At 36.3% G+C, this 17,111-nt stretch overlaps 1 protein-coding gene across 1 annotated transcript in view; it reads left to right on the top strand.

Annotated features, from left to right (window-relative positions):
• Window positions 1-17,111, top strand: part of ADGRV1 (adhesion G protein-coupled receptor V1) — a 645,475-nt gene that overhangs the window by 216,867 nt on the left and 411,497 nt on the right. Inside the window, exons 68-71 of the mRNA XM_027864178.1 lie at window positions 39-288; window positions 905-1,044; window positions 3,659-3,819; window positions 16,473-16,573. Of these exons, the coding sequence (XP_027719979.1) occupies window positions 39-288; window positions 905-1,044; window positions 3,659-3,819; window positions 16,473-16,573 (652 nt within the window). The remainder of the gene's footprint in view (window positions 1-38; window positions 289-904; window positions 1,045-3,658; window positions 3,820-16,472; window positions 16,574-17,111) is intronic.

The following is a 17,111-nucleotide window of genomic DNA, read 5'->3' as shown; positions in this document are numbered from 1 at the left end:
TGTTTCAAAAGAAATCTTTTTTTTTTCTATTTCAACAGAAGCAAAACAATCCTTGACAAATGTCCGTATTTGTCAATATTGGCCCTTCACTGGTATCCACAGCAAATCAATGGACACAAGTTTGAAGGAAAAGAGGGGGATTATATACAAGTTCCTGAACGATTATTGGATGTGCCAGATGCAAGTCTTATGGCGGGTGAAAAAAAATGCAAATTAGTACAGTTTACAGAATATAGCAGCCAACAGTGGTTTATAACTGGTAACAGTGTTCTGGCCCTGAACAACAAGGTAGTTTTTGTTCTCGTGGCATCCATGTTTGTTCCTCTGTTAACCTCAGTAACCTCAGCTGACTAATTTTTTTCACCACTATGATATACATCCTGAAGTCTCTGGTCCTCACAGAAATATCAAACATCATGATCTGCTTGTTAAGAATGTCTTCTTTCTGTAGATAATATTTGAGATTTTACAGTTGAAATAAGTTAAGACTTATGTAAAATATTTGCTTGAGCTTTTGAAAATTGAAATTCTAGTAAGTGATGATAAAAGAAAGTAACTCAATTTTAAGCAATCCCAAGTCCTTAATGCTAAAAGACAGTGAAGCCAGTAAGTAAAAACTAAAGAAAGAATGCCCAGATGAGTGGAATGTTGAGTAGTCCTTGATCTCATGTATTAATATGAAATAAAATGGAGTTATGTAGCAATAAGTGAGAAGCAGGTAGGGGCATTTTATTCAAAAGTGGCCTAAGAATAATTGAATAGGGAAAAATGATAAAAATGAAGCGATCTGAACTGAGGGTGGGGGGACAATTTTGGTGATAATTTTAACTGGAAAACTTCAGTGAAGTTTTACCATGATTACTTTTGAAAAATTTTTTATTAAAATTTTTTTTTAATGTTACAGGTTTTATCTTTGAGTGTGAAGGGTCAGAGTTCATATCCACTGACAGACAACAATGAGGTCCTTTATCGGATTTATGCTACAGAACACCGGATTGTTCCCCAAAAGTCGTTATGCCTCCTTTGGAATCAGGCTACTGCAAGGTACTTTTGCATGATTGTGGCTGTTGTTTTCTAGGGGACCAGCATTACTTGAGCTAGATTTGAATATAATTTTCTGTTACATCTGGTTAACTCTATGGATGGGTGAGTATGAACAGGTAGAGAATGCTGTGATGTTGGATGGGAAGGCTCATGCAGTCACAAAGTCATTAAACAATATGGGTGATATTCCTTCCTCCTTTTCTTCCCTTCTTCCTTCTTTCCTTCCTTCCTTCTTTCTTGTCTTCCTCCCTTTCTCCCTCCCTTCTTCCTTTTTACCTTCCTCTATCCTTTCCTTCCTCCCTTCCTTCTTCCCTCCCTCTCTCCTCTTTTCCTACATCCCTTCTTTCTTTCCTCCCTTTTCTCCTTCCCTTTCTCATCCTTTTCTTCCCTTCCTCCCTTTCTTATTCCTTTCCTTTCTTCCTTTCTTCGCTCCTCCTTCCCTCCTTTCTTTCCTCTCTTTCTCTCTCCCTCTCCTCCTTTTTTATCTCCTTCCTTCCTCCTTCCCTTTCTCTCTTCCTTTCTTCCTTCTCTCCTTCCTTCCTTCCTCTCTCCCTCCCTCATGAAATTTTAGAAAGTCAGCAACCTAGGTTGGTAGAATTCACCTTAATCACATTATGACCTGATCTGCAAAGTTGGAAAAGGATTCCTTCTTTCTCTACTTTCCAATCTGGCTATAGGACCCACTACTGCTTTGTGGCCAACTATGGAAAGCCCTCTGATGAAGTCTCTTGTGGTAAGAAGAAAGAATATCCACTGTTAGCCTGGGTTCGAGTCTTGACTGTGCTGTTTGTTCATTATGTCAGCTTGGACAAGTTACTTAATTCCTCTTTGCTTGAGTCCTTGTCTGTAAAATGAGGCTGCTTCCATTGTCTACTACACAGGGTTATTGTGAAGGCCAAAAGATCTATCAAAAGGTTTTAACTGTTCTTATATTTCCAGTCCATTAATAATCTGGTATAAAATCTCAAGACTGAATCCTTATTTAGTCTAGAGAAAGGCCTCAAGTTTCTGTTCCAATATTGGTACAGACATTTAGTGCATTAATAAATATTTATTAGATTGGATTGAAAAGTTAGTTAAAAATGCTGAAATGATTGCATTCATAGGATCATAGACTAGAGAACTTAGAGGTCATTTAGTTCAACCTCCTCATTTTACAAATGAGAAAACTGAGGCCCCAAAAGTGAAATGACATGATTGAGGCAACATTAAATGTGAGTGTTCAGGTCAAAGTATCAGTTGCAGGTCTGTCCTTAACTCTGAATGTAAGATTATGATGTAATATTAAATTGGTCAAGCAATTGATAAAGAAATTCAGGAGTAGGTAGCTGGAGCTTTGGAACTGTGAAGTAGATTGACCCTCCATAGTTCTAATATTGTTGGCTTCTCATGGTTGGCTGGTTGAATTGAGGTTCATGATTTCTAATTTCTGATCTCAGTAGTGTTGCTTGATGCCCTCACTTTAATCAATATCTCAAGTTTGTCTTTGAAATTAGAGGTGAAGAATCTTCTGCCCTTGGAGATTTTTTCTTAGAAATTAGGGGGAAACATGAAATAGATTCCAGGCTTCTTTACTCTCAGGCTATCTTTCAATTCTGAAATCATTTCTAAGTAAAATGTTTAGCACAGTGCCTCTACATAGTAGGCATTTAATAAATGCTTGTTCGTTTCCTCAAACTTTTCCCTTTCCTATCTATATATATTTCTCATATCTCTCTCCTCCTTCTTAGCCCTCCCTCCATCCCTCTCTACCAATTTGACAATTGTGCTTTCTTTCATCTAATTCATTGATGACACTATTGAATGTTCAAAACTAGTTAATTTTGAATAAATCAGGGCCAAGAATGAAATCCTGCCTCATATCAGTACAGCCTTGCCACCATTATGTTAGTGATTTCCTCTGTGATTATTGCAATATATTAAACAAACAAAAAATTTTTTAAAAATAAAAGAAAGAATGGAAAACACAAAACACAGAAAGGAGATTAGCCAATGGCATTGCATAAGACTGCTCAAAAAATATGGCTATACTTCTTTGATGGGCTGTATTGGCTGTAATCTTGGTGAAATGTTTTTAGCTCATAGATTATACTACATAAAAAAAACATAAGTCCTGGGAAGAACTTGAAGAGATTCATGGTTCAAAAATAAATATATGAGATGTAGTTTTTTTCCTATTTTCCCCCAAGTGACGGGGTGATTAATACAACCCTCTACAACTATGACTGCTATGTAGGCTTGTTTATTTTACACAGGTAAAGCTGGTGTATTTTATTATTAATGTTAAATAGTGATTGTACTTTTATTTTGCTTGTATTTCAAAAAGTGTGATTGTAGAAATTCTCCTTTAAAATGCACAGTACTCCTTTAGGTTTGGTTAGCCTCACAGGCCACTTTTCTAGGCTAATTGTATAGTTCACACTCGGGCAGGTATTTGCTTCTTATCCTGTACAAGCTATTCTCCTTCGCAATTCTGCTTAACCATGGGGTTTACTTAAGGACTGACTAAAGAACACTTAAGTTCAACAAATGCTTTTACTCTGCAATTCTTCTCAATACCTTAAGTGCTCCAGTGAAACAAAAATGGTAATTTTCATTGTTGTTTTTGTTCTAGCTGGTTGTCCGATAGTCAGTTTTGCAAAGTGGTTGATGTCACTTCAGACTATGTGGAATGTGCCTGTTCACACATGTCGACATATGCCGTCTATGCCCAGACAGATAGCTTGTCTTCATACAATGAGGCTTTTTTCTCTTCTGGATTTATTTGCATCTCAGGTCAGTTGATTGCTTCTTAAGGTTAACCATGATAAGAAAAACAGAAGTATCACCTATTTTAAAATTGTACGTATGTGATAAAGAACATTAACTGTTAACTACTAATGAATACTTCTCATGCTATAAGTTTTTATTGGAATATGATCAGTGCTGGAAAAGTACAAAACAAAATACTTTATAAGGTTTTGAAAACCAGTTATTATTTGCTTTTATTATTATCTTTTTTTTTTTTTGGTTAGGCAAAGGGGTTAAGTGACTTGCCCAGGGTCACACAGCTAGTAAATGTTACGTGTCTGAGGCTGGATTTGAACTCAGGTCCTCCTGACTCCAGGGCCGGTGCTGTATCCACTGTGCCACCTACCTGCCCCTATTATTTGCTTTTAAAGGAAACTATCTTCATTTTATGTTTAAACATTTTACCTGACATGCTAGACATGGGGCCTAAGGGGATATTCTTTCAAAGAAAAGGGTCTTATTAAGGCCTGATGATTATTATAATTTGTTGCCTGCAACCAAAATGAAGAAAACTTGATTTAACACATTTTGTTGGTCCTTTGAATGGAAGACACTAGCAGTGTATTTGAACCACAAAGCTAATTTCACAGCAAATAGAGTGAATATCTTAAAAATATTAGTTTGTTTTGAAACAGAAAGAAAACCAAAAGCATTTTTGGTTTTTTTAGGAAGAAAAAAATAAATAGAAAAAATAAGTCCCAAAGAGAAAATTAAAAGTCAGAAATTAGGAAGTTTTTTTCCTATTGAAAGCCATTTCCTTCAAAAAATAATACTTTTTATATAAATTAATTTCATAAAGGTCTTTTTTAGAGAGAAATATGAATATTTAAATTAGGAACAAGAAACAAAATTTTGCTTAATAAATACAATACATATTTTTAAAAATATGAATCTTTAGTATGTTATAATTAACTTTTATTCTTAAAAAAGAGAGAAAAAGAAAGAAGGGAAATGGGGATTAAGGAGAAGAGGAATAGCTATGATGGTCTGGGAGTATGAGGAGGGAGATGAAGAGATAGAGACAGAAAAAATAGAGACAGAAACAGAAAGTATATAGAAGAGAGAGAGAGATGGAAAGACAGACACAAAAATAGCACAAGGAGACACAAGAAGAAATGCATGGAACAATACACACATAGAGGAAAATTGAGAAAGCCACAGAGAGAGCCACCTAGCCCCAGAAAGACAGACAGACAGACAAACACACACACACACACACACACACACACACACGCACACACACAGATATAGAAAAGGGAACATGGAAGCTCACATACAGTCGAACATACATGACACTATTGACTAGACTTGTATAGAAATAGATTTTTATAGAATTATTTTTCTTTTCTTTTCTTTTCTTTTCCTTTCTTTTCTTTCTTTCTTTTTTTTGGCTAGGCAATGGGGTTAAGTGATTTGCCCAGGGTCACACAACTAGTAAGTGTTATGGGTCTGAGGCCGGATTTGAACTCAGGTCCTCCTGAATCTAGGCCCAGTGCTCTATCCACTGCACCACCTAGCTGCCCCTAGAATTATTTCTCTATCAGCTTTTAGCAAAGCTCATGTTAGACTGTTATAATTTTGCATTTCCATATATATACATATATATATAACTCAAAATATATGTATGAGAAAATATGTCTGTAGGTGAGATATGGTTTTGTGTGTATTTGTCTATGCGTGCACATAAATATGTACATATGCATTCATATATACACACATATACATACATGTATATGTTTATGTACATATACATTCATTCATGTACATACATTTATGCATATATGTATATACACACATGTATGTATGTATGTGTGTGTATATATATGAAAAACTGCCTCCTGATACTTGTCTTGCAGGTCAGATAAAACTAACTAAGCCAAGGACTTAATTAAGGGACCTGGCTCATCTCTGTTGTGGAAGAGAAAGAAATTCATGAACTTGCACTCCACACAAGCTTCCCCTGATATTCCACATGCATTCTACCTTTCTGCTTTTGTTCACATAATTAACTCTACCTAGAATACCTCCATGCATCCTTACCATTTGTTTATATCGTAATCAGGCTTTCAAGGCTCAAGTCAAAGTCTCATCTTTTCCCTGAAGCCTTTCACTGTCCTAGCCAATGACTTCTCTGACTCTTACTAGCTTTTTCACTGATTTCTAATCTATTGTGAGCAAATAACAAATTTTTATTATTTGTCTTTTCATGTATTTTTGGTCTCCCTAACTAGATTTTTGGTCTCCCCTTAAAAACAAAAACTTACAGTCTTAGTACTCCCAGAACCTAGTGCCCCATACCTGCAAGTGCCCATTACTTGCCTTGAGTTGTTGATGACAGCCAACCTCACTGTTTCAGGACCTGCATGTTACAAATATAACCTGTATTGTCCTCCAAAGTCATTAAAGTCCAATGTTGGGGGTGGGGAACTGTGAATAAATGTAAAAGAAATAAAAAATATACATCTATAGGAAAGCATGATTAGGCTTACCGTATTATGGCAAATGGAGAAAATATTTCCTCGTTCATAGTCAACACCACTAAGTATTGAAGTCATTCACTTTACTAGATTTAAAGCCCTTTACACAGAACACTTTGGCTCTGTACATAGCACAAGTATTTCACTACTCAGGAGCAAAGTCATTGTTCAGTTATTGATGTTATTTAGTTAAGAAAATGACAATAGTCTTCTGTATCTCACTTTTTTACTTGTCATATTAGTGATTATAGACATAGGCTTAGCATTATAGATACTCCTGTGTACTTCTGAATTTTGTCAGAAAGCAATAGTTACTCATCAAGTTTTATGAGATCTGTTATCTGTTATTCTGATCTAGCTTTATTGAGAGACTGTCCACCTGGGCCCGTAGGGTTGAGGTACTCTGCAGACTACCTGTTCAGTACCCAGCCACACGACTGGACTTGGTTCAGATCTAGAGAATCCTGCCTCTAATGAGAGGAGGCTTTCTTTTTTCACGCTCTTCAACTGATTAAATACCCCACACCAATACCGTAGAGATGATTTTGTTTCTGGCTCATATCTGAGACTTCCCCTCTCCCCACCCAAAAAAAGGAGGAGTAAAAAGGTACTCGATGCAAAATATGAATAAGGCCAAGTACCACTAAACGCAGAACATGCCTAAACATGTGTTTGACAACAAACAAACACACTTAAAACAGGATTCGGTAACTTATCTACTGTTACAGTCTTTTGGGAGTCAGATACCCAGACTTCATCAGAACATAGATTGTGGCATTGCTGATTGAGTATTTTACAATTTCACCTAATACATATTGCATTTTTTAATTCTAGGACCTGGAGCAGGTCAATTCTACTCCAGACCTGAGCCTCCTAACATCTTTTATCTCAAACCATTAGTTCCTGTATTTGCAAACAGCTACTCCTCTCATTGGACCCAGTACCTAAGTACCTTTTGAAATCAAAAGGTGGCCTGAAAGCCTGGACATGTCCAACTTGAGAACTGTTTGTTTGTTTACTCAGGAAAGGAAACACAAAGCAGGAAAGACAGCCAGGGGCCCAGGTGCGAGCCTGCTAGGTTGAGTCTGCCCATTCCTCCCACTCACTCCTCTCTGTTATAGAGAGGGCCACACAGAAGTCACAAATAAGAGGACCATCCAGAAGCTTTCCTCTTCTTTTAAAAGACACGGTATCCTAACCCCCTCAGCACCCCCATTTCATGCTACTGTCCTGGCGCAGAGGAAGGACCTAAGGATAACTCAGGGTTTGCTCTCAGACTAAAATGCCGAATGTTATTATGTGCTTAGAATTTCCACGAGTTTTCAGCAGAACTCATGGTCCCTGAAATGTCTCCTGTAAGCCAATTTAGCCTTGAATACACTTCTCATTGTACTTCGGTGTTTCTGCCAAACACTGAACCATTCTCTTACTTGGTGTCTCAAAAGTTTCTGAGATTCTGTTCTGAGGATCTTTACATTTTACCTTCTAATTAATATTCACCTTCTATTATTAAATATGTAACTTAATATTTAGTGCACTTGATCACATATACATAAACACATGCTTACATGTATCACCTACCTGCTGTGCATTTTTCTGGACACAAAACACAATTAATTTACTATCTTTTGCCGTAATATCATTAAAATCTACTTTATAAGTAGTTATATTTTACTTAATAAAATGTTACAACATCTTATTTCTAAATCTATATTTAAATCCAGTAACAAATATTGTTGGCCTTTCCCTCAGTTCATATTACTTTAATTCTATGACATTTTGCTTTCATGATAGTACATTTTGATAGCATGGGGAGAAGTATATAGGATGATGGAGTAAAGATAGAAGGCATGAGTGAGAAAGAGAGACAGAGAGGGAAGGAGGGAGAGGGGAAGGAGATAAAGAGGGAGGAAAGAGAAGAGAGAAGAAAAGAGAGGAAAGAAATAAGAGAGAGGAAAAAAGATAAAAAGGGGAGATGAAAAAGATAAGAGGGAGAGAGGAACAAGAAAAGAGGAGAGACAGAGAGAGAGAGAGAGTGAGAGAGAGAGAGATACCTTTGAGAAGGGTAGGAAAACAAAACAAACATCATCAGGCCTACCTAGATGATGCACCTCTGTATTGGGAATACTGTGCAGAGTTGTGGTCACCATTTATATAAGAAGTACATTGCTGGAAAGAAATCCAGAAAAGATGAACTAATACAACTCAAGGGAGAAAAAGATTGCTATGTGAGAAATTTTCTGTTAAGAAGGATAAAGACTGGAAAAAATATAAATAGACTTTAAAACCTTGAACTCCTTAATGAAATAATATTTATATAACAGAAGTAGAGGGTACCTCTCAAAACTTTGAAGAGGCGAAATGAATGTATAAAGGGAAAAGCATTAATTGCTCTATATTGTTGTTGTTGTTCATTGGTTTCAGTTGTGTCCAACTCTTTGTGACCCTGTTTGGGGTTTTCTTGGCAAAAATACTGGAATGGTTTGCCATTTCCTTCTCCAGCTAATTTTACAGATGAAGAACTGAGGGAAAAAAGTTAAGTGACTTGCCCAAGGTCACATAGCGAGTAAATGTCTGGGGCTAAATTTGAACTTATGAAGATGTGTCTTCTTCAGGTGCAGCACTCTATCCACTGAGCCTCCTAGTGCCTCAGTTTTTCTGTATAAGAAGTAGTAAGAGTAAGGGCATCATCACTCCCAGGATGATAAAAACTAAAACTATAAGTACAACTTCTAAAAGATTCAAATAAATCTATGAATTATAAATTCATGGTAGCTAAGTTAATAGGGAAAATTGGTATTCAATTCAGTAAGCATTTGATAATTGCCTACTAAAGGCCTTTACATTGGGGATACAAATACAAAGTGAAAATTGGTTTCTTCCTTTAAGGAACTTACATACTACTGGGAAGTTTATAATATTTGAATAAGAAAGTACAAGCTAATTTGAGGAGGGAGAAACCATTATTGGCCAGAAGGATCATGTAAGGCTTTGAATAGGATGTAGCACCATAGTTGAGTCTGAAGGAAGCTGAGGAGACTGAGAGGCAGAGAAGAGGAAGGAGTCTAATAATAGCTCATATTTATGTAGTATTTGAAGGTTAACAAAACACTTCATAGAATTATCTCATTTCATCCTCACAGCAGCTTTTTGACATAAATGTTATTAGAAATCCCATTTTACAAATGTGTCTTAAAGGTTAAGACTTGCTCAGGGTACAGAGCCAGTTAGTATCTATCTTGGAATCTGAACCCATGTCTTTCTGACTAGCACTTTAGACAGAAAAAAAAGAAGAAAAGAAAGAAACATCACTTCCTTCAAGGAGCTCACATTTTGGTAGGAAGACAACATGCAGTTATGAGGTTTATACAAAATCACATACAAATCAAATACAAGGAAACTTTGGTGGGGGGGAAGGCACTGACAGCTACAGGGGGGAGGTGCAGGGGAGGGGGTCTAGGAAAGGCCTTCTACAGTAAGTGATGCTTGAGACTGAGTCTTGAAGGAAATGGGATTTCCAGAGGTAGGGAGAGCAATTAACTATATGCTATGATGTGCCCTGTAGTATAGTGTGCTGAGATCTGGATGGATACAAATACCATTGTACTGAATCCCTGAACTTTATTTTCCTGAGCCTCAGTGTGGCCTTACTGGTTCTTATCTGGTAGATGAGTCCTAGCCAGCTTAGTTATCTGGTTTCCCAGCCCGTAGTAGAGGAGAGGCAGCAACTGAAACGGCAGTGTGCTTGGTAACGGTTATAGTCATGCAGGAGGTTGTTAGGGGCAGACATAATGACAACAGGAGCAGGGATGGCTGAGGCAACTCGAGGAAACAGAAAAACTAAAGTAAAAAAACAAACTCTGAACTGTACTGCATAAGTCGATAAGGACTGTCATCCTGATGGCCCTGAGTCATCATGAAAAAGTTAAGATTATGTCCAGCATATTGGTTTTAAGACAGTGAACTGTAGGGTACATTTTAGAGTCATCAAATATTTTTTTTAATTTTTTAAATAAAAAATATAAGCTTTAGTTACAGAGATGTGAAAACCTGTTAGGTAAAACAACTCTTGTCTTTTGAGATGTGAGATAAACGAGAGATAACTGTGTGTATATATATACATACATACATGTATGCAGATATACATTCATTTATTCATTTCTGATTTCATAATTAGGGCTGACAATAGCAAAAGACTTTGCAGTTAGTGGCAATAATTTTTTCTCCTAAATTTAAGGTCATCTGTGTAACTGTTTTTGTAAAGACAAGTTAAATTGATTTAGTCCTTTCCTTTCAGTCTGATAGTACTAAAAAGTGTCATTCATCTATCAATAGTATATTATGTTCTGCACTGAATTAGACTATGTCTATCCAGCTCTAAAATGCATGAATACAGGGAAGATCTGTGCCAACATACTTAGAGCTCCTTGTGGTTTAACTCCCTCCACCAAAGCCAAATGAAGTCTATTTGTGACTTAAAAGGTAAGTCCCCATGGGGCAGGTAGGTGGCACAGTGGATAGAACACTGGCCCTGGACTCAGGAGGACCTGAATTCAAATCCTGTCTCAGACACATAACACTTACTACCTGTATCACCCTGGGCAAGTCACTTAACCCCATTGCCTAACCCCCCTCCCCCCAAAAAAAGATAAGTTCCAGGGAGGTGTATGAAGCACAGAGAGGGTAAGCAATCTGTTTAGAGTCATACAACTTGTTAGTCCCAGAGGCAGGATTTGAATCCAGGTTTTCTCGACTCCAAATAAGCCATGTTGTCTCTAATACCAGAACAACCAATTTATTTAAAAAAAATTAGTCAGCTAATTGTTTTGAGATATAAGAAGTTGTACTGAATTTTTTGGGGAGGATACTAGTGAGGAGGGTGCTATCTTAACTAACAGTCAATTGTTTGGTGTACTATAGTTGCAACCTTAAGGACTTTCTAAAATTGTAAAACTTTGAAGAATTTTTAAGCAGTATACTATAGTAGCTGGGGAATTAAAGAGACCAGGGTTCTAATCCTAGTTCTGCAACCAAATAGCTGAATGATTTTGGGCAAGTAACTTTTCCTTTTTGGGCCTTAGTTTCCTCATTTGGAAAATGGAATTTGGTTTAGTAAGTTATGGTGCCCCTTCTAGTTCCAACATTGTATGATTCTCTTCATAAGACTTTATTTAGGGGCAGCTAGGTGGTGCAGTGCATAGAGTTCCAGCCTTGGAGTCAGGAGGACCCAAGTTCAAATCTGGCCTCAGACACATAACGCTCACTAGCTCTGTGACCCTGGGCAAGTCACTTAACCCCGATTGCCTCACCAAAACAAAACAAACAAAAAAAAGACTTCATTTATCATGAATAAATAAACCAGTGATGATGACTCATCAGAACTGGCATAAAAAGATATCAATCAGAAAATGTACAAATGGAAAATAAGGCTAGTCATGAAGTGAAGATACATGAGACAGACAGCCTAGGTGTTTCACTGATACCCAGAAAGAGTTAAAAATGCTAAACAAAAGCTTTCATCAGCTTGGAGATCATCTGTGAAGGATATGTGAGAGGAAATGAATAGAATACTATTCTAGATTCAGAAGGCACGAGTGGGTTATTCTGTGGCTTTTCAGGGAGCCACTGTATGCATGAAATCATAGATCCACTGAGGCAACTGAGCTGACAATTTGGTATAGAAGCTTCCAAAAGTCTGAAAGATCCTTTCAGGGGGACCAGGACATCAAAACCATTTTCATAACAATACTAAGACATTTTAATTTCTAATATGGTAACTATCAAGAAATATAATCATATAAACAAAAACTGCTTGAGGTCCTCAATAATTTTTAAGAGTGTAAAAGGATCCTAAGACCAAAACATTTGAGATCTCCTGCACTGAAGTCTTGATTAAATTCATCTATGCATTCAATAAGAATTTCTTTTTTTATGATGAGTTTTTTCAAATTCAGTAAAAATTCTATAAAACGAATGTTTATTTCTTCTCCCTCATTTTGTCTACTCCCCATACAATCAGTAGCCAAGTTTTACTGATTCTGCTCCAAAACTTCTCTTGTGTCTGTCTCCTCTTGATTTTTTTAACTTTATTATTTTATTTTGATTTATCAACAATCACTTCCATAAACTTTTGAGTTTTAAATTTTTCTCCCCCTCCCTCCCCAACTCCCTTGTAATCTGATATAGGCTATACATATACATTCCTATTAAACATATTTTCACATTAGTGATGTTGTAAGTAAGAATTAGAACCAATAGGAGGAACCACCAGAAAGAGGAAACAAAACACAACAGAAGAAAAAAAATAGCAAATAGTATGCTTCGATCCGCATTCAAACTCCATTGCTCTTTCTTTGGATGTGGATAGCATTTTCCATCATGAGGCCTGTGGAGATGTCTTAGATCCTTGCATTGCTGGGAAGGGTTAAGTCTATCAATATTGGTTATCACACAATGTCACTGTTACTGTGTACAACGTTCTCATGGTTCTGCTCACTTCACTCCACATCAGACTGTACAAGTCTTTCCAGGTTTTTCTGAAGTCTGCCTGCTCATCATTTCTTACAGCACAATAGTATTTCATTACATTCATCTACCACAACTTGTTCAGCCATTCTCCAATTGAGGGGCATCCTCTCAATTTCCAATTCTTTGCCACCACAAAAAGAGCTGCTGTAAATATTTTTCAACAAGAATTTCTTAAGGATCTACTCTATGCCAGGAAAAGTGTTTAGCTAGGCACTGGGTATAAAGAAAGGCAAAACTGAAAAAATAGTTCCTGCCCTAAAGAAGCTGATTTTCTATGGTGGATGGGAAAAAGGCAATGCACACAGATAAGGAAGTACAAAAGAAGAGACTTATGTGCCATGATGCAAGTAAAGAGGGGGTTCATTCCATTCAAGGTGTGAAGATAGGAGATTGAATACTAAGTACAAGGCACTCCAGAAAGGCTCATTTGATTGTAAGAGAGAGGTCATGAAGGAGATAATTGAGCAATAAGCCTGGAAAGATGGGCTGGAGACAGTTTGTGAAGTGTTTTAAATGCCAAACAGAGGTGTTTGTATTTTGTTCTAATGGCAATAGGGAACCCGTGGAACTTCTTGAGCAAAGGAGTAGCATGCTTCAGAAGTACAAATTTGAGTGTTGAATTGGAGCATGGAGAAACTAGAGGCAAAAAGACCAATTAGGAGACAAATGTAATAGTCTGGGGTGAGAGGCAATAAATACCTAATCTCTGTGGTGGCCGTGTGAGTCGAGAGAAGGGTATGAACATGACAGATGTTGTAGATGTAGAATCAACAAAACTCAGCAACTGATTTGATAAAGGGGAGGAAGAAGAATGAAGAGTCAAGCTTGATTGACTAAAGGTTATAAACTTGATTGACTAAAAAGGTGATGGTACCCTCAACAGAAGTAAGAAAATTAGGCAGAGAGATGGAAGGTTTGGGAGAAAGATTATGATTAGTTTTTAATCATATTGAGTTTGAGGGGCCAATGTGACATCCAGTTGGAAACAATAACAGTAACAACAATAAAAAGAATAACTCACATTTATAAAAGATTTATGAAAAGAACTTTTTAAATGTTACCCTAGGATGAAGGTGCTATTATCATCTCCATTTTGTAGATAAAGAAACTTGAGTCTAAGAAAGGTTAAGTGGTTTATCCAGGGTCACAGAGTCAGTGTCTCAGAAAGGATTTGAATTCAAGTCTTCCTGACTGGAGGTCCAGCACTCTATGTATTATGTCACTGAGCAGCCTCAAATGTCCACAAGGCAGCTGATGATGTGAGGCTGATGCTCATGAAAGAAGGTAGGGTTGGATATATACATCAGGTATTCATTTGAATGGAGATGATAATTAAGCCCATGGGAACTGAAATGGTCACCAGTAGAGAGAGGATAGAGAGAAGAGGATAGATTACATAGAATATAATATTATATTTCATTTTCAGAAACAAAAGCAAAGAAAAATGTACAACTGTTTTAATAGAGACCTTACTTGTGACTTTAAATTTTGTAGACTGTTACAGATTATGAATATAAGTAAGTCATAAACAGATTTTTGTAGGCTTTGAGGTAGCATAATATGGTTGAAAGAACGGTAGTCAAGAGAGCTGGATTCAAATCCTATCTCTATCAATAGCTTTGTAAGTCAGTCATTATATTCCTCGCTTAAATTTCCTCATCTTTAAAAGTGAATATAATAATAATGATAATACATAGCTCACAGAATTTTGATGAGGACCAAATGAGATAATATATGTGAAGTGCTTTGTAAAACTCAAAAGATTGTTTAAATGCAAATTATTATTATCATATTTTAGACCATTTAAAATTTTCATAAGGAGAATTTCACAAAGGAATTAATATCTAAATTCTTTAATAGAACCTATTATCCTGGTACTTCAATACCATTTATTTATATTAGCCAGTATCCTCTTCACATGTATCTTTAATTCTTCAATGTCACCATTATTAATAATTATATTTTAACTAAATGCAAAATGGATGGTAATATGCTCAGAACATCAATGCTCGGACATCTAGTCTTTGTCAGTAAAGGTACAAATCTTAGCAGGGTCACCTTAGTTCTTGTGCCTCTTTAGGTACATTGTGTCCCTATGTGGGTGTCTTTTGGATGAAGCCCTATGACCTACACACCTGTCTACTCTGTGGGAACACATAAAATCCCATGGTACCCTTCCCAAAAAAGAATTGCTCCAGATTTCTTGGCCAACCTTCTAGCCTTGGGTTATGCAAAGTCTGCCTCACCAAGTAGTGTCTTTTCTACTATATTAAAACAAGGGATTGCTATTTAAATCAGTTCCCAAAGGCTTACTGCAGGCACATCTATACCAGGAAAATGAGTCATAAGGACCTTTCAGATGTCTATTTGAATTGTGCCAATCTTAAGCTTTCTTGAAAACAAAACAAAACAAAAACAAACAAGCAAACTAACTAAAAACCCTGTTTACGTCTTAAGAATATTGATGGTGGCAGAAAACCAATATTATTTTCATTTGCATATCATGAAAGCTTTTTTACAGTTTTAAAAGTTTAACATAGTGGAGAAGCAGTGTGTAGCAAAGAGGTTAGAGAACTGGCCTTTGAGTCAAGAAAACCTTGCTTCAAATCCTGTTTCCAGCACACTGTAGTTATGTAACCATGAGTAAGTCACTTAATTTCTAAGATAATAAATTAATGACTAGCTCCCCATCTGAATTAGGGAGGAAGGTGCCACAGCGGGAACTCCTCATACAGATGAAATCACAGATCTGGACAAAAAGGACAGAGCAGAACCACCAAGAAAGAAAATATTAGAATACTGTTTTATAAAGCTGTACTCATCCTGCTTTTGCATGGGTGGGACAGACATTTACATCTTAATATTAGCATTAAAAACATTCTTAGATTAATCAAATCATGGCCTTAAAATTGGAGTTTCAAGATAAAGAAATAATGGAGTAGGTCTTCCACATTCCCTGGTTTTTGAAGTATAAATAGATGAGTGCAAAGTAGATTCAAAGACAGTAATTAATTTCTTTTAAACCATTTAGAAATTTAGGACTTTTTGCTGAGAGGCAATGAATTGTGAGTGATTGGGATTTTATCCTTAGTTTTGGCACCCAATTGAATGAAGTTGCCTTTAAAACTCATAATTATCACTATCGTAATTACATAATTATTACCTGTAGATAAAAAGGATAATTAACATAGGCAAGTTTTTGTAGCACAATTTACCATTTTTATACTTGCAAAATACCATCTCTATCCCTGAATGTCTCTATTTAACCAAGCCACCTGGTTTTCTGTCAATAAAAGATGTCAGTATGATTTCTCTCTTACAAACCAGATACCAGCTGGTCCAAATAATGAAAATAATATCAAGCAAAAAATAATCCATTTACTTAATACAGAAATTAAAGATGAACACAAACTTTTGATTGAGAAAGCTACCTTTTTTGCTTAGTTAATATGATGGCCTCACAAAGTATACCAAATGGCCCAATATAAGATTAATGAAATTAAATCTTTCTCAATACTGAGCACTAGAAGCTAATCAGTCTTCCTTCTTTTATGGCCCTAGTGCTTTTCTCAGTAACACTAACTGTTTGCTCATGGATTTTAAAGCAACACTGTTTTCTTTCTTGTCCTACAGGTCTTGGCCTGGCTATTCTTTCCCATATCTTCTGTGCCAGGTATTCTATGTTTGCTGCTAAGCTTCTGACTCACATGATGGCGGCCTCTTTAGGTACTCAGGTAAGCCTACTGTATCTTTCAGAGGTTTCAGCAAGATGATCAATTTGTTTTCCATGGTGATCCATAAAGTTATGTGAATTGGATGTTCAGTTAGAATGTAACCTAATCCTAGAGAAGACAGCTTTCTTTCTTTTTGTAGGGGTCAGAGAAGTCAGGAAGTAAAAATGTGCAAAATTTTCTTTGATGCTTGTTACACTGAGAAAGACTTGAACCTCACAGAAGAAAATAGTGGAGGGAAAGTCCTTTGAAACTTTTCTTCCTGGGCCAATTTTTACTAATACTAGCACATTTTATTTTATCTTGTTGAATAAACTATTAACTTAGATGCCCTACTATAAATTTACCTTATTATAGAGGTATAAAAATCCTATAAATAATAAAGCATAGGAATTATCTACTACCTGTCTACTTTCATCTCATGATACAAGGTTTAATATATCCATGTGTATTTTAAATTGCCTTCTTTGTTTCTGTGCCTGTTATAGTGGACAGGACATGACCATATTCCTTTTACTTCAAATTACATATTTAGAAGCTT

Source organism: Vombatus ursinus, unplaced genomic scaffold (genome assembly GCF_900497805.2).
Source record: "Vombatus ursinus unplaced genomic scaffold, bare-nosed wombat genome assembly UNPS02014774.1, whole genome shotgun sequence".
Taxonomy (NCBI): domain Eukaryota; kingdom Metazoa; phylum Chordata; class Mammalia; order Diprotodontia; family Vombatidae; genus Vombatus; species Vombatus ursinus.
This window is presented reverse-complemented; position numbering and strand designations above follow the sequence as displayed.